The following is a 22126-nucleotide window of genomic DNA, read 5'->3' on the forward strand; positions in this document are numbered from 1 at the left end:
TTGATACTTCACTTTACAAAAAGGGTAATGGGAGTCCCTAAACCTCACATTCAGCCAAAGCTTGACAGCAAACCTTAGTGGCCTCATTACCTCAGTCTCAAGCCAATGCTTCAACCACACAGCACTGCTTCCCAGAGAACCTGGGAGGGGCACTGTGATGGCGGGTTACTTTATTCATTTTTCCTAAATGAATTCATCCACTTCCTTCCCAGATGGTGGGATCAAGTCCTCAAGGGCAGCTCTAATCTAAGACAATACTGATAGAGGATATAAGGGTTGGAACGGAATCTGGACGTCTCCCAGAAATCCCTGAACTTTTGTCTTAAAAAACTCTGAATACCTAACTGTCAATTAACTGTTTCTTTTAGAGAAAAGAGAGAACGAGAAAACTCTAGAATCAAGGGTTACAGCAAACCAAAATTTTATCATAGTTCTCTAACTGAACAGTAGAGCCAAGGCCTTCCCCCTGGGGCTCCACTTCCTCAGCCCATGACTTAGCATCAGCCTTAATCTAATGCTCAAGACAGGGGCAGGAGAGCTATAAGAGGCACAGAAGAGATTTTTAAAAGTGAAAGCAGGTGGGTTAAGTTTGAAAGGCAAATCTGCCCAAAACACTGTAAACTGCCCAATTTCGCAGGGGGTTTCCCCACAGCAGAGTCCGCCCCAGAGACACATATACTGGGGGATAAAGGAGGGAGAAGAGGCCCAAGGACAGAACCACACAGGTGAGCTGGATTTAGGGAAGGAGATGAGCTCGGGGAGAGAGAAGAGCTCAGGAAGGTAGTCTGAGTGTCACAGAAGCAAAGAAAGGAGAGCATTTCCGAGGTGACTTTATAATGGTTTATCTGCCAAGAACAGCACCCCCCACACCCCAAACTCCTCCACACACACAGTCATAGGCAGAACTGCCAGGTTTCTAGTAGGTGACCCACCCCACCTCCTCTGGCCCAGGGCTGGATGTCTTTCCAAAAGAATTTGGGAGAAAGACTGATTTCTGTGTCGTTGGACCCAAACCACGTAAAACTCAAGTGGTGTTTCTGCGATGGGCACCATAGAAGGCAGAAAGCTGCCCTGAAGTGGGAAAAGAACAGAGCAGACACGCAGAGATGAGAGACTGAGCAAGGACCAGAGCGTCAGCACTGCGGCTCTACACCACCCCCGCGGAAGAGCTGAAATCTCATCCCCGTAGGCTTCAGGAGCTAGCCCGTATACTGCCGACCCTTGAGAAACCTGGGGGTTAACTTGCATCTAACTTAAGAGTCGGCCCCTCCGCAACCGCAGCTCCTCCACATCACAGGATTCAACCAACCACGGACCACGCGGTACTGTAGTATTTACTACTGAAAAACATCCGTGTGTAAGTGGAGCCCTGCAGTTCTAATCCACATTGTTCAAGGGTCAACTGTACTTCAACAAATTCCCCTTGTGCCTAAGTGTGTTTGTGTTGGAGGTCTGCTCTTTACTATATAAGAAGTCTTAAGTCCACAACTTCAAAAAATAAGAACAGCAAATTGTCAAAAACAGCAGTGAACTACTAGAGGAAGAGCTCTGAAAAAAAGGAGAAAGGGGGAAACGTTGTTGCATTAGGCATCAGGTCGTTGGTAACTTCCAAGAGCAACTGAAGGAACCTGCATTATTAGAGGGGCTTGATCAGCTGCGAAAACTAAGAAGAAAACTCGTGTGCAGAAAGCAAGGAATTGGGCTGGGGACTGAAAAGAGCATGAAAAGGATCTGAAATTTATTGTCAGGAATGAAGAAAGGGCATCAGCTCTATTATTTTTCTCTACTAGAAGTGTCCTGAGAGATAGCACCTTCATTAAGAATCCCTGAAAAACCACGTCAAAGAATCATTTCCTAGCATTTAACTAATAAGCAGGGATGGGAAGTGGGATGGGACGCTCAGAGGGCACGGCTTACCTGCTAAACCCCAGCTCTTTCTTATAACACCACAGCACAGAAGGCCGAGCCTTCACAGTTGCTCTGGACAACATGTGATGGAGTATGACCACCTGCCAAAGAAAAAAGCCATAGCATCTCAGGACCAAAAGAGACCTCCGGGACAGCCAGGCCCGAGACCACAAGGCAAGCAGTGCCCAGGTGGGGACTAGAAGCCAGCGCACATACACTTACCCTTGCACTCAGTCCACCACACCACAAATCAAAAGCTGTTAACCTGTCTGTTAATAATTCTAAATACTGAGTATTTATCACTTCCAATAAGTAAAAGAATGTTCCCACTAGGCATTTCACTTAAAGAAAACCAGTCATTATGTGTGAAACCCCAGAGTATCTGTAACATGCTGACTCTTTGGGACAGGATACAAAGTAAGTCAGGGAGCATTTACCAGGTCTTACCTGATCCTTTCCTCGATCTCCGACCACAACAAAGAGAGACCTCTGCCGCTCAGCTATCCCATTCTCAATGAGAATCCGGATTCGGTTATCCACTTTCTTCCGATGCATGGTGAAAAACTATCACTAAAACAGAAGGAAAAGACACAACTGGACATGAACATCCAGGTTCTGCGTGAGGAACATTAGCTGGCCGCCTCCTGTGGGGCTGGGAGGCTGAGCTAAGGCACATTTATAAGTATCATCTTATTGAACCCTCAAACAGCTCCCTAGGGAAGACATCGGCCTCATTTTTTAAATTACGAAACTTAGGCTTGAAAGGTGAAGAAAATGTTCCCTTGGCATGGGAAGTCAACAGGGAAGCTTTAATTCACCCCCCTATGGAGGAGTTTTTCAAAAATCGGAAACAATGTTCAAAAAAAGAATGATTAAAATGTATGATATATCTATGGGAAAATAAAGTGGTTTTCAAAAAAATTTGTTCAAAATCATTTTCATATGTTATCTAAGGATATGGATACAGATACTTATTAGAGGATAACATGGCAGGATATGCGTGTACATAATATATATATAGAAAAAAAGACTGGAAGAAAACACCAAAATGTAAAGTAGTTATTTATGGATGGTGAGATAACAGATGATTCTTATTTTGTTCTTTTGTTTTTTTGGAGTTTTGTGGGGTTTTTTTTAATTCACATATATTACTAACAAAGTCAGGAAAAGAAATCAATTGACTATTACTATGATGGAACGTGGCCATCTGTTTCCTCAAAGGAGGGAAAACTATACTGAAGCCTGTACAGAGAGATTTCAAAAGTTATTGTGATTACGTATGATAGAACATTGCATCATTATAATAAATACACCAAAGAAACATCAAAAATATCAATTATGCTTCTACAATGTAAAAGTAAAAATAACATGTTACTTAGAAACTCCAGTGCTTGCTGCATTCTAATTCTACACCTAAAGCTCATTAACTGAAACTTAACCCTGCCTTAATTGTCTTTCTAACCTCTCAATCCAAACATAGATTTTAGCAGTTCGATCTTACTGTAAAACACTACGTCATAATCAATAGCTCCTATTTTATAAAGAAAAGACCAAGTATAAATACTCAAGTACCCCAAGGAAGAAAAGTGACGGAGACAGGATTCACATGCAGGCCTCCCCTGATTCCAAAGCCTGAACCCTTTCCAGTTCACCAACCTGACCAGCTTGTCAGCTGAGTTGCGGGCCACACAAAGACCCCACAACCAATCAACAACTAATTATTGCTTTTTGTTCTAGTTACTGTGGGAGCCCCAGAAGTAGTACCAGATAAAGCCTTGACTTCGAGGAGCTTTCATTTTCCTTAAAGAAAATATTTAAGAGAAAGAAATGAGGGATAATCTGTCTAAAGACAGACAAATTAGATGTAAAACTAATTGCTACAGTGGTCTGATGAAAGTCTGAGATTACTGTGGGCTGGAGTTGCCATGGAAGGCTTAATGGATGAGGAGGGCCTTGAAAGAAGAGAAAGAGGATTATTTTTCATTCATCTATTAGTCTAAGAAATATACATAGCATCTATGTGCCAGGCACCACTCCAGGTGCACTGGCAAACAAAACAAAGTCCTGAATGTGCCTGCAGAATACGGAGTATAAACGAATGAGCAGAGTGAAGTAGCTAAGAGCGTGGGAGGATCTAGATGAAATCAGACTGCCTCAGTTCAGTGCCAGGTGCTGCAATCAGGAACTGTGGGCAAGCTCCGCAGAAAGCAAACGTGTTGTCACCCACCCACTCACCCCACCCCACCCCCAGAGCCCCTAGAGGATGGAGATCAAGCCACGCAACCCGCCAGAGCTCTCGAGAAGCACTCCCGAGAGTGGCCGCCTACTGGGGAAGAGGGTCCTGTTATCTAGGAGCGCCCGGGTGGGGCGGCAGTCGGCATGGGCCGGGCATCACCACGGATGCAGAGCCTTCGTCCTGGAGCCAGTCTCCTCCGGGCCCAAGAAGGACACGGACACCGACCTCGGCACCCATCCCCAGCCATCCCGTGATGGGTACCTGCGCCCAGAGCCGGGCGGACTCCAGCCAGGAGCGAAGAGGAAGCACGTGGGGGGGTCACCGAACTTCTGCGGGAGAAGCGGGCGCAACGGGCTGCCCCTAGCGGATGCCTGGTCGCCGACTCTCACAGTTTGCCTCCCTCGGCAACGCGCGTCCAGCTCAGGCGCCCGTAGGCGGTGCGTGCGCTGGCGAACTAACGGAGCGGAGACGGCCAGCGAGAGGGGACCTTTTCCACCCCTGTCCCTGCGTGATGACGTCATGGACCCGGGAGGCGGGGCTGCAGCAACTGCGGCTGCGCGGTTTAGTCTCTGCCCGCCGTAGCTGTGGTGCGCGTTGTTAAGTTGCCTCTTCGTATCAAAATTAAGAGACCGTGACTACGGAGGGCAGAGTAAGCAGATGCCCGCACCCGCAGGGCCTGTCAGTGCGCTGGGGCCAGCTCGGGTGCCCAGACAGGTCCGGGGCAGCACACGGTAAGTGGTCTGGGGTTTTCAGTGTTAGCCTGGTTATGCGAGATGACTGGCTCCGGGGATCTGTGCGTAATTTTGACAGTCCTCTTACTTTAACTATTTTAATGTGATAAGATGGGGAAACTCGATCAGCAGAGCTGTCATTCAGCTCACTTGACCCTCCCCATCCTCAGTAATGACCTTGTAGACCTCTCTGGCATTCCGTAGATTTTCTACCCACCATTGCTGCTCCTGTACTTTGGCAGGCTGCCTTTAGGCCTGTATCTGGCTGTCAAATGCTGTTGTTCTGAAAACCAGCTCTGAGGCTCTGCTTTCGTTACTTCCCCTCCCCCCCCACCCACTCTCGGACGAACTCGGTCAAGCGGTTGACTTGAAGGGCCACCTATGTAGTTATGGTTTTTTTGGCCAGATCGTTGAATTTAACAAATCCAACTGCTTGCTCAACATTTCTCGATGCCTCAGTCAGAAAGTTGAAGCCGAATTCATTTGCCTTTCTTCCTTAAACTCCTTCCTCAAAGCAGAATGTAATTCTCTACCTCCAAATCTAATGTAATCAGCAGCACCGCCCATCGTATTTTTTTGTAATTCCCTCAACAAAATGTCAATATGCTAGACACAAGAGATAGTGACCAAAACACTCCTATCTCCTGTGAAACTTACAGTCTAGGTAAGAAAAAAGTGTTAAGAAAAAAGTATCCAGTGAGTAAAAAATAAGGCACTGCTTTAGAGGTGGACTTGGAAGGACTCTGGTGACTTGGAGTAAGACCTGAATTTAGAAAGAATGAGCCTTAAGAACAATGGAGTGAAAAGCTTTCCCATGCATTAAGTGTAACACATGAAGACTCCAAGATGGAAAAAGTCTCAGCAAAGCAGCCAGTGTGACCAGAGTACAGTGAGCAAAGGGAAAAATGGTAGGAAACTAGACCAGATAATTGAAGGGCACATGGACCACAGATTTGAATTCTACGTGTGATGGGAAACCACTGGGGTCTGAGTAACAGGGAAGTGACAAAATCTGATTTGCCCTTTTAAAAGGCTCAATCTGGCTGCTATGCAAAAAACTATACTACAGGAGAGCAAGAGTAGAAACACAGAGAACCGTTATAAGCTACTGTAGCTACCTGTTCTGATGTGCTGGTCACAAAGTGCTAGTAGACTCAGGATATATTTTCAAGGTAGAACCACATGTAGATTTGCTTAAGGACTATAGATACAAGGTATGAAAGGTAATCAAAGATACGAGCAACTGGATGTAGGTTCATCAAGAAATCAATTTCGAATACTCGACATTCAAAGCAAGATATTAAAGTAGGAGTTTGTTTTGGGGAGTTTGGGACCTAGAACTACTTGGGTGACTAAAATGCTGATTGTAGTCAAAGTCCTGGGATTGGATAAGATCAGCTAGGGAAGAATGTTAGCTAGGGATGAAGTCTGCAACCAAGGCCTGGAGAACTCAGCAAAGGATACTGAGCAGTGGCCAGTTAGATAGGAAATATGTAGAATCCCATTTACTACCACCCTCCACTTTATGTTGTTACCGTTTCTTACATGGGCTACTCCAATAGCCATCTCTTGCACCATATTATTTTGTTCTCAACACTGCACTGTTTTGGGGGGGGGGGGTTGGTTTTGTTGTTGCGTTGTTTTTGCTGCTCCACGAGGCTTGCAAGATCTTAGTTCCCCAACCAGGGACTGAACCCGGGCCCGCAGCAGTGAAAGCACAGAGTCCTAACCACTGGACCACAGTGGAATTCCATGCACTGAATGTTCTTAAATGGCAATTTTATTAGGTGACCCACCATCCTCTCCCCCCCAACCCCACCCCCTATACACACAGCTTAGAAATCTTGTTTCCAACTGTTAGAGACAAAACTTAACATGGAATAGAACTTACAAAGCTATTCTTAGTAGCCCTTACTGTTGCTTCAGCTTCCTTCTAGCTCTACTAAATCTGTACTCTTTTCACTTGAGTGAGAGCCTTTCTCAGTCACTGGAGACTGGACTTGGGACATGTGGTTCTCTCCCCTTCTTTACTAGTTTACTACTCCTCATCCTTCAAGTCTTAATTACTCCTCTCAAAAAAGTCTTTCCTGATCATTTTAACTGGGTCCTATCCTATCATGGCCTTAATATCTATCATCAACCATATTGCTCCATAATGGCTTTTGCCATACCTCAGTGTCATCACGTCAATATCTTTGATCAAACTGTTCAATGAAAGCAGGAACCACAGTGATTCTGTCACCACTGAATGCTTAGTGCTTGGAATGGTGGCCTGGCAAAGAGTACCCATATTTACTGAATGAAGCGTTAGTTTACTGACTTAATACAGTGGCTCCCTAATAAACACACCGTACTTAAAGAAAACCAATATTAGAAGTTAAGAACACAACACTAAAAATTGTCTTTACTAAATCAGGTGGCCTTTCACTACTTACAAACTTAAGGAGCCAGTCTTCTGCATGGGACTGGATTAGGCTTCAGAACAGCTGTTAAAGTAAGGTACTGAAATCCCAATTGAGAAGAATGTAGTAGTCTAACAAGTAAGGAAGGCAAGGCTACCAGAGATTTAAATTTTTTCCTCTCCTCTCACAAGTAGCACTTCTTCACTTAGAGCTTTGCTTGATGGTATAAACAACTAAAGCAAACTTCACTCAAGGACAATAAGGTATCAGGTTTTAATATAATTTAATCTAATGTAATTTAAAACATTCACTAGTCTTTACCAGTAGTTTTGTAGAATTCAAAATGGGAAAGGGTATAGAGATGAGGCTTAACAAATTACTTTAATATTCCTGAGGGGTCTCCCTCCCCATTAACTCTTTTAGAAGGGATAAGCTCAAGGGCAATACTGATTCTTTTGATATAACTTATAGTCAATAAAACTTCAGAGTTCTTAATAAGAACTCAACTGGGATGGGGATTCAGAAGCTTAAAGATGAACTGAAGGGTTTTAACTCTGTGCTTACCTGTATCCCATTTCCCCTAATAAGATATATTACTGAAAATATAATGAACAATACAAATTTCCTAAGACACTTAGGCTGACTACTCAACTACCTTCTACATTTTATGAACTGCTTGTCGACAGAACATCTCAGTGCATGAGCCTTCTGAGAATAAACACACATTCTCATGTCTCTAAGTGAAGTCTCCCACATAACAGAGTCATATACATAGGAGACAAAAAAACTGCAGAAGCTAACTGATTAAAAATATTTAACGGATTTCATTTTAATATCAAGATATGATGATCAGAAAAACTTTCATATTCTTTAGGGATATTAGGATCTGAAAAAAAAAGCCTTAACCAAGGTAATCAATGACACTCTACCTTAAAGCTTTAAAATAGAAGTCTCATTGTCCACATGAGATGACTGATACTGTGCATTTACTTGAAAGTACTTTATATATGGAGTCTTGCTATACCAAGAAGCTACAGGGCCACGTGTGATAATCATTTTCTTTCAACTCTGCTAGAATATGCATTTGCCCAAACAAGGCCTTCTGCAGGTAGGACAAGTATTCACATTTTATACAGAACACCTAGTACCAAGACTCAGATCTTAATGGGACTTTTTAAAAAGTTATCTGCCCCATAATGAGGCACTGCTTTAAAAAATATAGTCTGAATTGAGGCATAAAATTGAGGCATAAAAGCTTTAGATTTAGACTACAATGGTAGAATGCCAAAAAAAAAAAAAAGCATAGTATCTCAAAAGGAACAAACGATTCTTTTAAAAACATACATAGAAGTAATCAAACTACTAACACCTTTACATATTCACAGCATCTGCACTAATGCATAGAAGTCTGAAACCTAGAAAGCATTTCTTCTCCATCCCATCTCTGAACTGATTCATAGAGATCACTGTATAAATAACTTGCTTCAATTTTGATTTTAAATCTCATGAAATTTTCTACACAGATAGCAAATTTAGTTTTATATATAGGATTGTAAGCATACATCATCTATAGGGATTACCCAGTAAATCACGAATATTTCATCTATCCCCCTAAAATACAGCAAACATATGGTTGTGGTACATCCCAGGCAGATGTCATTTAAAGCACACAAGGGGAGGTGCTAGCAGAAGAAATACTTATTTGCAAAAGTAAACAGATAACCCTTCCAATATGATGTACCACAACCACACATGAGAAAAGAACTTCTTTTATTTTAAAATAAACATTGAAGATTCCCCCCCCTTCCCCACCACCCTACAAAACTTCTGAATGTGGAATGTTCAACAGCCTAACCATTTTAGTAGGTTACAAAACCAGCAAATACTCCAGTTGTCTAACGATGAACGTTTGAGAATGGTTTTGTGGGGTTTTTTGTTTTTCTTTTTTTAAAGTAGCTGAGCACCTACTGGAAAAATTCCTTAGCTAAAGGCTGAAGACTAAATTCAATTTCTGCACAGAAAATACCATTAACTTAGTAGCCTTTGCTTAATAGGTGGGATTAATTCTCCATGAAGTCCAAGTGGGATACAACAAGCAGCATTAAGTTCATAGGCACACAAAACTAGTGCTCCAACTGCTAGCACAAATTTCAACATAGTACATAAATTACTAAACTGTCCTCTTCATCAAACTTGGGACTCTCCCTATACATCTATGGGAAGGAATCACCACTATGAATATAAATACCTCCATGAGAAATGGATAATTCAATTAGGGTTAGACAAAAGATAAGTGCAAGTACTATAGAAATAGCTGCTGGCGATAACCATAAAATTTGGAACACTAACTGCATGGGGTGAACCACATAAGCTGCTAGCTGTTGAACACCAGTGTTTCAAGATACAACTTTTATAAACATGTTTTATTTGTTTGCTTATACCATCAGAACTGAAACTACTGACTGTCGTTTCCCTAAAATAGGGAAATCAATCTAAAACACATACTGGTGCTTTTCAAAAGATAGCAATTTAAAAGGGTGGTAGCAGCAGGCATTTGATATCTTTTTCTTTTAAAAACTTTCAGGCTTCAGGAAAAACATGTGACCAAGGTTGTTACGATTATCCATTAGAGATTTTCATCAGTACCTGTACCAATTTAGGTGACAATACAGCAAGATCCAAGGATTAGTGACAGACAATGTACATCATAAGGAATGATATATAGTACCAATCCTTACAAAAGTCATTGTCAAAGAAACTGTTAAGTGTCCAAAAAGGTATCTAAATATTTCACATTAAGTACAGAAGCGGCCATCCAGATTAGATCCCTTATTTGTTGCATATTTTTCAAAAAGTGCCAATCAAAGCCTAATTTTGCATTTTGGCTTTGTCTTATACAGTATCAGCTGTTAAAAAGCAATTTGCATGTGTTTTCAACCACAGTCGTCTGGCCAGAGAATGAACAGTGCTGTGTCAAACCCTAAGGCTGGTAGCCAGCCTTGTATGTGTGATTAAGGACCCATGCATAATTTGGTATGCATCTAAATGTTCAGTGCTCCAATTTAACTGGAAAAGCTGTGAAATGCAGTTGTTATGCCAAACCACACTCCATTCCTTCCATCTTCCTTTCAAGGGAAATAGTTTTGTCAATTACCACTGAATAATAGGGCTGATTTGTAGATTTTATCCAAAGTCAAGTCAATCTTGCTTTTTCCAAGCCACTTAAAATAACTATGGAGATACCACCCCGTTAAAGTATATGATGTTTTACTCCTAAGCAAGGGTGAGGAATCTGAGTATCATGTGCAAGACTCAAGATGACGTTTAGGACAGAACATGCAGAGTAAAAATAGTTTCCTTCCATATCCAGGTAATATAAAGCTGACAACTGTAGTCCTGTCTTTATGGGATGAAAACAGTCCCTTTACAATAAGTTTCCTGAAAGGGAGAACAAATAGATAATAACTCTTCTGGTAACATATTATGGTACACTGGCCAGTGTGTTTTTGGCGATTAAACATAATCCTGTGAATCAGATTAATTCACTTGCTGAGTGTTCATTTGCGGCATCCCTCTGTTGGGTCTTGGGGGCCCTCCACGACCTAGAAGACAAAAATGGCATTTGGTTTTTCTTTCAAATATTATTTATTTTGCCTTCAAGCAGATTTTCATCTGAAGTCAAGAAGCATGTGGGCAGCTTGTCACCACATTATTAGGTTTAAGAGGTCAATTCTTCAGTGTTCAAGTTTCACCTGTCCTGGAAGTTGTCATGCGCAAATTTGCTCATGTTCTCTAGCTAAAAGAAGAGTAGAGCTAATGGAGTATTCCACCAGTACTCATTCATTCATTCATTCAACAAGTATTTATTGAGTGCCTACTATGTGCCAGGCACTGTCATCAGGTGTTGGAAATAGATACAGCAGTGAAGACAGACAAGGTACCTGCTCTCATGGAGCTTACATTCTAGTGTACACTCTAGCTTACATTTCAGTAAGTAAGTAACATCATACTATCAAAATTAATAAAAGCACCAGAATGAAAAACAGACCTTATTACCTAAACTGTTAAAAAGAAACTACATAACATTCAAAATTGTATAATGACTTGTAACAGATAAAGTAACTTTTTACATGCTGTTGAAACAGATTTTTAGCTACCAGTCAACTCAACTTTCATAGAATATGCTACAAGGTGAGAAAGAACATAACCCACATTCACATGCAAATATCCTTTGATACTTCAAGTCAGTAATTCTCAAGTGATCCATAAATTTTTTTAAAAATGCACCCTTTTTGCTGGCCAGTTTCTACTAGCATTGAAATCAAAGTACTTTGTAATTCCTCCTTAACATACATTTTATACATGTTATGGCCAATATCTAGAGGAAATCTATTCAATTTTACTTCCCTCCAATCAGAGAACCATTTAGAACTTCAGACCATATGAAACGATACCTCTAATTGTTACACAGATTGACTTCCTACCCAAATAGTAAGTAGTTTTCCTATGGTAATAGACAAAAGCCAAAAACTCTTAAAACCTATAATTTTTAAGTATAGTTCTGTAAGTTAGTTAGGAATTTGGAGGTTTTGTTTCAAAGTCAGAAATAATTTGACATTTATATCACTAATAATGGTCCAAAAGGCATTGAAATTTCAATTAGTTCTATTACTTCTAAATGGTTCTCTTAATGTAACTATGGCTTATCCGGCCATTAAAGGGTTTCTGGCCCTAAAATATAATATGCATGTTTGAAAAATGAAAGAGGAATAATAAATTTATATAAATGTTTAATCTCATTCCAAAAATGTCTTACAAAAATGTTTTGGTAAGTACTTCCTAAAAACATTTAGCAGGTTTTAGGACCTGAAAAATAATTTGCAGTTGGAAAAACACTTTTTCTGAGGAGGAGAGATGTTCTAGTTTTCAAGACAGTTTATATAGTAACAGGGAAAGTCATTCAAAAAATTAAATTTGGGTTCAAGATAAGTTTTAGAAACAAAGCATTTCATTTAATCCCTAGCAACAAGTCTGGAAATGATAAATGTATTCCTAACATGTAACCTACATGCAGACTATGAACAGCTCTTCCAAGGCCAGAACAGAAGCTCCACTTAGGAGCTAGGATCACCACCACAAAATATTACCTCGTGGGGCTCCCCGTGGTCCACTCTGCCCAGAGCCTCGCTTGAAATTCTGCTGATATCCATCCTAAAAGACAAGCTAGTTAGTACTGAAGAAAAGGCAATTTTTTAATGCTTACCCATCTATCTCTATTCTTACAGTCTAACACTTATAGAATACAGAATTCTTTATTCTTTTAGACATTTAAATATAGCATTACTACAAGTTATTCTTTAATCGTACTTCTGTTCTCAAGATCAATGAGATATATTTCTCAGCTCTTAAAAATCACTGTTTTTACCAGCCTCTATTAAATGAATACCTATATTGAGTGCTAAGAAAAGCAAAAATCATTCTCCATAAGGAAGTATCTTGTACAAGGTACAAAATTAGCCCCAAATTACTTAGTTGCTCAAGTGCATCAAGCAACTACATTAGTCCCTTTCATTTGGGGTATTTAGGTCAGGTTTATATTTTATAACAATTTTACCTACCCGCTGATAGCCAGAGTAGTCCCGGGGAGCACTGAACTGAGACTGTGTATATCCACTGTTTGGAGTGTTAGAGAATGAAGAGCGGTAACCATCATATCCTCCTAAAATTTAGGACAAGAAAAAAAAAACTTTCTTATCTTCAAAGGGAATTTTTACTTTCTCATTACTGACCAAGGGAAAAACTGAAAAACTGTAAGCTATGCTAGTTATTCAAACTAATCTACTATCCTGATCCAATCTGTTTATACATTAACTGCCTTACAGGATAAAATTTTCACCCATCCATGCACATACACAAAAAAAAATAACAGAAAATCTCCATAAGGTCTGACAATTTATAGAAAGCAATATCCCCTACAGGACAGTGGTAGACATGGGTTTAATACATACAAAAAAACTCAGTTCCAATTTTGCCAATTTAAATGACGGTATCAACACATACTAAAAATGTTTATGTTGTACATAAGAAGCTAATGCAGAGAGATACATATTTTTCCTAAAAATCATATGACATATTTCTATATATTGTGCAAGTCAGAAAAGAACATGAACTTGCTTTCTGGGGTTTTTCTGTTTTTGTTTTTACCTCTGAATCCATTAGCAGGTCCCCTGTATCCATTCATCAAGCCTCTAGCACCACGGGAGCCTCCACGAGACACACCACGACTGTTGTAATAGGGCTGACTGCTACGTGGAAATCCAGTGTTCTGCTGGGGAGGCTGCTGGTGGTTACCAGTCACTTGATGGGTCTGGTCCTGGGAACCATGGTAAGTGCCAACCACTATGAAAGAAAAAAATACATACTTACATACATATGTATATACACACACACACACAGCTCATTATAATTTGTCTGATTTCCTACATGCTTTCTGGTTTAAGAAATGTCTTACACAGTTTCCTCAAAGTTTAATTCTGTCTTTAAATTTTCATATTAACAATAGGGAAAACTACACATTAATGAAGTCCCTTTCTCCTATATTAAGCTAAAGGGAATAAAATTCTGCAACAAATTCCAAACCTTTGAAAGCGCACATTGTGTGAGAGCACACAATTCTATCCTTCCAAATGACTTGAAAGGCTATATTATTAAACATCTTCTGAGAGGCATCTGCTTATAGCACAAGAGACCCGCAACAGTCAAAAGATCTTACATACTGAAACACCTACCATCTTGTACCATTTAATTATTTCATTATAAAGCTCCTACTGGTAGTTTCCTTATTCTTTTAAATTTTCCTTGATACTTATTAAAACATACAAAAACATACTCTCCCTTAGCTAAGCAGCTATATGCTAGAATACTCAATTACAAAGATAAATCAGCAGAGAGAGGCCTTCAACTTACACCCCACCCTAATACTTGAGTACATTTCAAGTACTTTTAAAGCGCAGTCAATTTAGAAGAGTTAAATGGTACTCACACGGGCACTCAACCCCCTGGAGTGAAGGGAAGGTTCTAGAAGGTCCACACTATCTTATACCCCCTCCTCCTTCCACAATGGGGAGAAGTCTAAAATCTAGAAACCTTCAAAAATGAAATACCAAGGTACATTTCAGGTATTACCCCAATGTTCATAATTTACAGGGGAGAAAAAACAGTGCTAACAGTATCTTCGGGAGGTGAGGAAGGCATAGACCAAAGGAAGGCCCACACCCCAGGAACAAAAACAGTCAGCAGCCTTTAGTCAGCCCAATTCTCCCGTGTTTGGGCAGAGAGAACAGGTGAGTCTTGAAAATATTTAGCTGAGCTATTTTATAACCTCAAGAAACCCACATTTATTAGTTCTTCAAATGATATTTTGCAATGAAAAAGCTAGAGAATGCCTAGGAACAGAAGGGGTCATGGCTCCTTTTTGAACTATGTAATGGACCAGATACACTATTCACAGTGTGCTCTTTCTACATAAATTACCTTTTACTACATTCCCAAAATTTTAACTTATAAGCAAATATCACAAGTACCAGTAACATTTTCTATCTAAAAAGATTCATTCAGGGAATTCCCTGGTGGTCCAGTGGTTAGGACTCCGCACTTTCACTGCAGGGGGCATGGATTCAATCCCTGGTGGGGGAACTAAGATCCCACATGCCATGCGCCATGGCCAAAACATAATAAAAATTTTTTAAAAATAAAAAGATTCATTCATATGCAAGTAAAAAGTAGAAGAACTGAATTTTCGACTCACTTTTTATCAATAAGAATTCTATTATGCCTTTTGGTCAAATCTCACTGCAAGAAACTCAAAGTAGAACAATTAAAGGGTGATCTTTATTTAAAAATACCAGAATTCCTATTTGAGTGCATGTAAAGCATAAACACTAGTCCATAAAAAATAGCCAAAGATCCTTGCCAGATCCTTTTTTTATGTTGTTCCTGACTAGATACTAATTCAGATTAAAACAAAACTTCTGGAATGATGGGATACACTGCCTTGTTCAACAAATATCAGAATGCCCTCAACCTGCCAGGCCTGGTCCTAGACACAAGGGATGAGTTAGCTGCCAACACATAATCTTTGCCCATAAGGAAGTTTTAATAATGGGAAATAATAAGTAAATAAAATATACATACAAGTAAAAACATCTATACTGTATCAGGTAATAAGTGATTAAGGAAAACACCAAGTAGAATAAATGAGTGACCAAGTGAGCACATTACATTTGGACAAGGCTATGAAGGAAGGTCTCTGTGAGGTGATATCTGAGCATAGACCTAAAAGTCAAGAAGCAAGCCATGGAAACATCAGTGGAAGAAAGTTTCAGGCAAAAAGAAAAGGAAGTGTAAAGGCCGTGAGAAAGGAAAGAATTTGTGTTTGTGGCTGGTATGGGCACATAAGGAAGAAAATAGGATATACAACCAGAATCAAGGCAGGGGCCAGATCATGGATCTTGTAAACCAAGGTAAAGACTTTGGATTTCTTTTCTAAATGTAATTGGCAGTCACTAGGAGGTTCTGAACAGGAGAGAGGCATCTGATTTACATTTTAAAATAATCACTCTGGCTACTGTGTGGAGAACAGACTGGACTAAAATAAGAGTCAAGGGAGACAACTGCAATATTCCAGATAAGAGCTGATGGCTGCCTAGATCAGAGTGGTAGGGTGGAGGTGTCTGAGCAAAGCAGATGGGCCGATTTGATTTTTTACTGAAAATATCTGTAAATGTTATGAAGTTAAGTTTCATAAATAATGTGTATTTTGAAATGGTAACAAAAGTTATCTAGTCCAGTGCTTCACAGTCAATTAGTAATGTCAAGTAGAATATAAGAACAAGATAGCTTGAAATCAACTGGCACAAAGGGCCAAACTAACCAAATCAAATGATATACAGTAATTTTTAATTTCATTACACCATCTGAAAAAAAGGTAAAACAGCAAGCATGTTAGCATAATGTCTAAAGGCACCAAATATATCCGCTCTACAACCAACTTATGAACACAAGCATGCCTCATTTTATTGTGTTTCTCTTTATTGCTCTTCACAGATACTGCATTTTGTTTTGTTTTGTTTTTACAAATTGAAGGTTTGTGGCAACCTTGTGTAGATCAAGTCTATTAGTACCATTTTTCCAACAGCACTTGCTCATTTCATATCTCTGGGTCACATTTTGGTATTTCTTGCAATATTTCAAACTGTTTCATTATTATATTTGTTATGGTGATCTGTAATCAGCGATCTTTGATGTTACTACTATGACTCAGTGAGGTCTCAGAGGATGGTTAGCATTTTTTGACAATTAAGTATTTTTAAATTAAGTCATGTACACTGTTTTTTCAGACATAATGCTATTATTGCACACTTAATACGCTATAGTATAGTGTGAACAGAATTTTTATATGCACTAGGAAACCAAAAATTTCACATGACTCACTTTGAGATATTTGCTTTATTGCAGTGGTCTGGAACCGAACCTGCAATATCCTCAAGGTACGCCTGTACATGGCAATGAATAATTAAAGGAGCCTGAGAACAAGAAGTCCAGTTTTATCATTCAAAAACACAGATAGCATAACTGCCAAATTTCTGTCAGACTGTGGTTGATTCAACCTCCCTGATTAGTGATGCTGAATACTACAGTGATATGTAAGAAAAATCAATGTTGACCCAGGTCTGTCAAGAAATTAGACAATCAGAGATAGTTACTCACATCAGTCAGTCCAGTTACTCACATCAGTCAGTCCAGTAAAATTAAAGTATTAACGCCTATGGTTCTTAATAGGGTTTGCTAGCTTGTTGTGGGATTCCAATTAAATCTCTTAAGAATTAAATAACCAAAGACCTAAAAAAGCTATTTATGTCTTACAAATGTAAGAAATCTAAAATATCTATATCCACATTATTATTGTGATAGGTATGACAACTGGCCAAATTATGACCTTACTTGCCAACAAGGACCTTGTTTCAACCTAGTCCACCAAATGCAGCCACACCAACTCCTTTACTGCTTAATTTTGTATAACCAACTTGCTGCCAGGTATCATGCCAGCAGGCTTCAAATAATTAGCAATTAAGAGCAAAGTTGATCACAATTTGAATAACAAGTTTAATTCCTCTAAAATCACATAATGAAATAAGATAGGATATTATGAAAACTCACTAACCAAGGGAAAATGGGCATAAAGCCTCCAAAAACTGCAATAATTCACATAGAGCAAATATGGGCTTGATTTTACTCAGGATCAGCAATGAAAAATTCATATGGTCTACTACCAAAACAAAAACTCCTGGACACTGCCACTCAAAAGTCCAAACTCTCCTAACCTGTCAATAACTGCACTGCAAAGCAAGTAGTCAAGGAGGTGACACTGGTTTTCCTACCTGTTTGAAGCTGTTCTTGCTGAAGCTCTGTTTGTTCTACTTGGTGAGGCTGACTGGAAAAGCTCTGGTTATAACTGGTTTGGTACTGATTTTGCTGTTTTAAAGTTTCTGGTTCATTAACAGGAGGAACTGGGGCATTCATATTGAACACCTATAAGTAAATAAAGTAAATGATTAGTTCTTCCCTTTATGCTAATCATTTCCCTACTTTTAACATGGCCATGGCAGATCTCAATTCTGGTTTTACCTGAAACGTAAGAAAGACCATTACAGAAGTCTCAGACATCTCTCTCTCTCTCTCTCTCATACACACACATACATACACAAACACACACACACACATACACACACCTCAGTTCATGCACTTCAATGTCGAAAATACATATATACCATATAGCACTTAAAGCAGAGTATAAATGGGGATTAAAAATCTAAAAAGACATATAATCAGAAGCCTTGGAAATGCTATTATAAATGAGACATCTTTTTAAAAGATGCAAACCCCTGACAAAATATCACTTACAGAAATTAAAAATCTAAGAACTTTAATTTAAATAGTTATTTTATTTTTATTGATACTTTCATCAAAAATTAAGCATTTAACTCTGAATTTTCCTGTGAGCACTGTTTTGGCTGTATCCCATCAATCACAGTATTTTCATTATCATTATTTTCTAGAAATTCTGCAATTTAGAGATGCTTACTGAAGAACCAGGGTGAAGTATCAAAATGTCCATTATTTTACTTTGAGATATACTTCAGTAAAATAAAAGATTAAGCAAATATGGCAAAGCGTAAACAGTTGTTAAATCTCGGTAATGATCTATATATATAATAGATGTTATACTAGTCTACTTTTTTCATGTTTACAGTTTTGTTAATCAAATCAAAACGGTGAAACTACAAAACAAGAAGACATGGGCACATAACTCCTAAGACTCAAATTTATCTCTGGGAACAGAAAAAAATGAGAGTCTGTCTTCAATTAAATATACCCTACAGTTAGGGTAGATGCAGACTCAAGCGCAAAGTTAAATAAAGACTTTCTGTTGAGACTCCAGCATGAAGGTAGTACACACCAGGCACTTAATGTTAGTCGGATTAATTTGCTTACCGTTTGCATGGATTGGAATGGAGCTGCATTTACATTGATTCCACTGCTATGTAAAGGTTTGCTTGTCCCAGCCTGGAACACCTGAGGCTGAGAAGCAGCAGGAAGGGATGATGATGCTGTAGTCTGGTCTGTATTTAAAGAGATTGTTGCCTAAACACAAAGTGAATAATCACACTTTAGTGGTAAACTAAGCCAAGTCTACTACCCATACGTATGTTAACTAGCTCAACTATTTTATGAAACAAAAATACTACAGTGCATGCATTGGGTCCAAAACGAAGAGACACTGTATTAACAGTTATTTACCTCCACCCAATTCATGTATAATTGCCTCATCAAGTTTACATGACCTGGTAACAGAACTTGCCTGAATCTGGTCAATTGGTTCCTTTTGTGGTCGTTGCTCGGTAGCATGAGAAGGCTGGTACAAGGGTTGAGATGCTGTATATCCCTCACTTGTAGATGAAACCAAAGGAACCTACAAAGAAGTAAAGCAATCAAAGCTTCATTCTGTTATAAACCACCTTTAATACATACAGGGTTAAGAAACAGATATGATAAAGAGACTATAAAACCTAACAACTGCAAGAATATATATATTATTAAAGCTCAAAGTTAAATAAACCCTAGTCCAGTTATGAAGCTCCCCACAAATGTAGATAACATCTACACTAAGTTTTAAAATTATGAAATCTAAAATCTCAGTTCAAAATTAAAAACCTTCTTCCTTCATTATAATTATAAAACACAAGGATTAACAAAAAAATTTTTTTAGTTCATCAAAAGAAAAATAAATGTAAAGATGGAAATAAAGGCCGATAGCTAGCTACCCATGCCAGACTTGGACACTTATCAAATTCCTACCTGGTTTTCATAAACTAACTAAGAAAGAGACCCAAGAAGTGATTAAAAACAAAAAGCTGTAAAAATATTTATATCACTCTTACCTGTGTAGCTTCTGGTTGTACAGAAACTTGATTAGGTTGAGCAAGTCTAGATTCAGAATGAACTGCAAAATTGATCAAACGATACTATCATACAAAATCAAATTTCTTCAGAAATGTCTAAATACATTTACTTGCTCTTTAAAGTCAATTTTCTATAGCCAAATCCTATATAAACTTTTCAACAATCATGAAAATAAATGGGGACGTATAGGCAGGATTTTAGCTTTCAAGTGAGCATTTTCAATTAATTGATAGTCACTGTAAGTCAACTGTCACAATGGCCTCCACTTTGTTTTGCAAAGTGTTAGTGAGACAGTACTAATGAAGAGGTGTAGAGCAGAATGGTAAGAATCAATGCTAATGTTACCCACAAAGAGCCTTTTAAAGCAGTAACCATAAAGCAGCATTACTCTTACTCAAAACTTTTAGATAATATTCAGTAACATTTTAACATTATCAACTTTCAATACAATTTCAAATGTTGCCACTGGAAAAAATAAAAACATACCTTTAAAAAGCCTATATTCAACTCAATGTGCATATTATTGCCAACTCTCACCATCCTTCCACTACACTCCCAAATCACCGTTAGATAATAAAAAATACAGTATCTTTCGTTAGCCATTTAGAAATCATCCGTTTTCACTGGAGAGTCTAGTGAACTCAGCCTTACCTGAACATCTAAACAGCTTTACAGGTTACATCAGTGCTGCATGTGTTGACTAGCGCAGCTAAGAAAACTATGTATTTTCTTCCTCTGGTAGAGCTCAAAAAATGAACACTGATCTGTTTTCTACTCTTGGTAAAGAGATATGAGCTCCCTTTACTTTAGAGAAATCCTAACTACCTTAACCATATTAACTGTGTTCATTAAACATGCTATTACCAGCAACTCCTTTTATGACACTTAAGATTAACAACATTAGGGCTTCCATGGTGGCGCAGTGGTTGAGAGTCCGCCTGCCGATGTAGAGGACACGGGTTCGTGCCCCGGTCCGGGAAGATCCCACATGCCGCGGAGCGGCTGGGCCCGTGAGCCATGGCCACTGGGCCTGCGCGTCGGAGCCTGTGCTCCGCAACGGGAGAGGCCACAACAGTGAGAGGCCCGCGTACCGCAAAAAAAAAAAAAAAAAGATTAACAACATTAAATGTGTTACTTTACATGGTTCCACTTTTATGCCCTTAATGCTGACATGCTGTAGGAAAAAAACAAGACTCAAAATTACTTAAGCTTAAGCACTTAAGCTGATACAAAGGCACCAACCATATTTAGTATGCTGCTGTTTCAAATAATGGTGTAAGACTAGTAAGAGTTTGAAACTTACTATCTCTTCCACTTTCCTCTTGAGCATTCCCTTACCCACTCCACTATTTTTTACCGACTCCATCTCATTTTTTATTTAAGTAATAAAATGTTCAGAAATTCTCCTAAAAAGCTGCAATCATCCTTCAGAGAAAGATACCTGTTAATACTAGATTTATTCTTAGATTAATTTTGAAATTTAAATAGCCAAGCAAAATTTCATTTATACACAAAAACAAGCAAAACAGGTCTACAGTTTTACAAGTTAGGAAGTGGTTACTAATGGGGCAAGGAGAGAGGTATCTACTGACTAAAAGGGAACACAAGTAGCCTTCTGGGGTACTGGTAAAGTTCCACTTTTGGGTGCTAGCGTGTTCAAGTTTGTGAAAACTCACTGTGCTATAAATTTGCTTGTACTTTTCTGTATGTCTGTATGCCAATAAAGTTACAAAAAAAAAAATCCACCACCACCACCAATGATGGAACTACAGATATTATTCATATTACAGGAAAAAACAGTAACATTTCTCATCGAATTAAAAGATACAGAGACTTCCCTGGTGCTCCAGTGGGTAGGACTCCACGCTCCCAATGCAGGGGGCCCAGGTTCGGTCCCTGGTCGGGGAGCTGGATCCCGCACACATGCCGCAACTGGGAGTCCGCATGCCGCAACTAAGAAGCCCGCATGCCACAACTAAAAAAAAAAAAAGGATCCCGCATGCCACAGCGAAGATCCCGCGTGCCACAACTAAGACCCGGCGCAGCCAAAGTAAACAAACAAACAAATAAATAAATAAAATAAATAAATAAAAATAAAAGATACAAGATCTAAAAGTTAAGCATTAAAAAGAAAAAAATTAATTTTCATAAACTTTACAAAACCTGAAAGCATTGGCTCTATACTTTCTTTCTCACATAAACATGTATCATTACTAACCTGGAGGGCAAACCAGCTGGGGTATGTCCATGTTCTGTGCTGGATTCATAGGCTGCGCAGATACAATGGCAGGATCAAGGGTCTGGTTTTCAAAATCCAGCATTGAATC

General features: G+C 39.0%; 2 protein-coding genes across 4 annotated transcripts in view; both read right to left on the bottom strand.

The window, feature by feature from the left end:
* The window catches only part of NAT10 (N-acetyltransferase 10), a 38843-nt gene extending 34225 nt beyond the window's left edge, over positions 1-4618 (bottom strand). The window contains exons 1-3 of the mRNA XM_067749462.1: positions 4406-4618; positions 2356-2478; positions 1918-2009 (exon numbers count right to left, since the gene is read on the bottom strand). Coding sequence (XP_067605563.1) covers positions 1918-2009; positions 2356-2463 — 200 coding nt within the window. The 5' untranslated portion in view covers positions 2464-2478; positions 4406-4618. The remainder of the gene's footprint in view (positions 1-1917; positions 2010-2355; positions 2479-4405) is intronic.
* Positions 4619-9030: 4412 nt separating this feature from the next.
* Positions 9031-22126, bottom strand: part of CAPRIN1 (cell cycle associated protein 1) — a 35956-nt gene continuing 22860 nt past the window's right edge. For all 3 annotated transcript variants that reach the window (XM_067749464.1, XM_067749463.1, XM_067749465.1), the window contains 9 exons: positions 22018-22126; positions 19778-19839; positions 19198-19308; positions 18831-18980; positions 17717-17867; positions 13482-13676; positions 12896-12996; positions 12425-12488; positions 9031-10879 (listed from right to left, as the gene is read on the bottom strand). In XM_067749464.1, the coding sequence (XP_067605565.1) occupies positions 10815-10879; positions 12425-12488; positions 12896-12996; positions 13482-13676; positions 17717-17867; positions 18831-18980; positions 19198-19308; positions 19778-19839; positions 22018-22126 (1008 nt within the window). In that variant the 3' untranslated portion in view covers positions 9031-10814. The remainder of the gene's footprint in view (positions 10880-12424; positions 12489-12895; positions 12997-13481; positions 13677-17716; positions 17868-18830; positions 18981-19197; positions 19309-19777; positions 19840-22017) is intronic.

The sequence above is a fragment of the Pseudorca crassidens genome, chromosome 9, assembly GCF_039906515.1.
Source record: "Pseudorca crassidens isolate mPseCra1 chromosome 9, mPseCra1.hap1, whole genome shotgun sequence".
NCBI lineage: Eukaryota > Metazoa > Chordata > Mammalia > Artiodactyla > Delphinidae > Pseudorca > Pseudorca crassidens.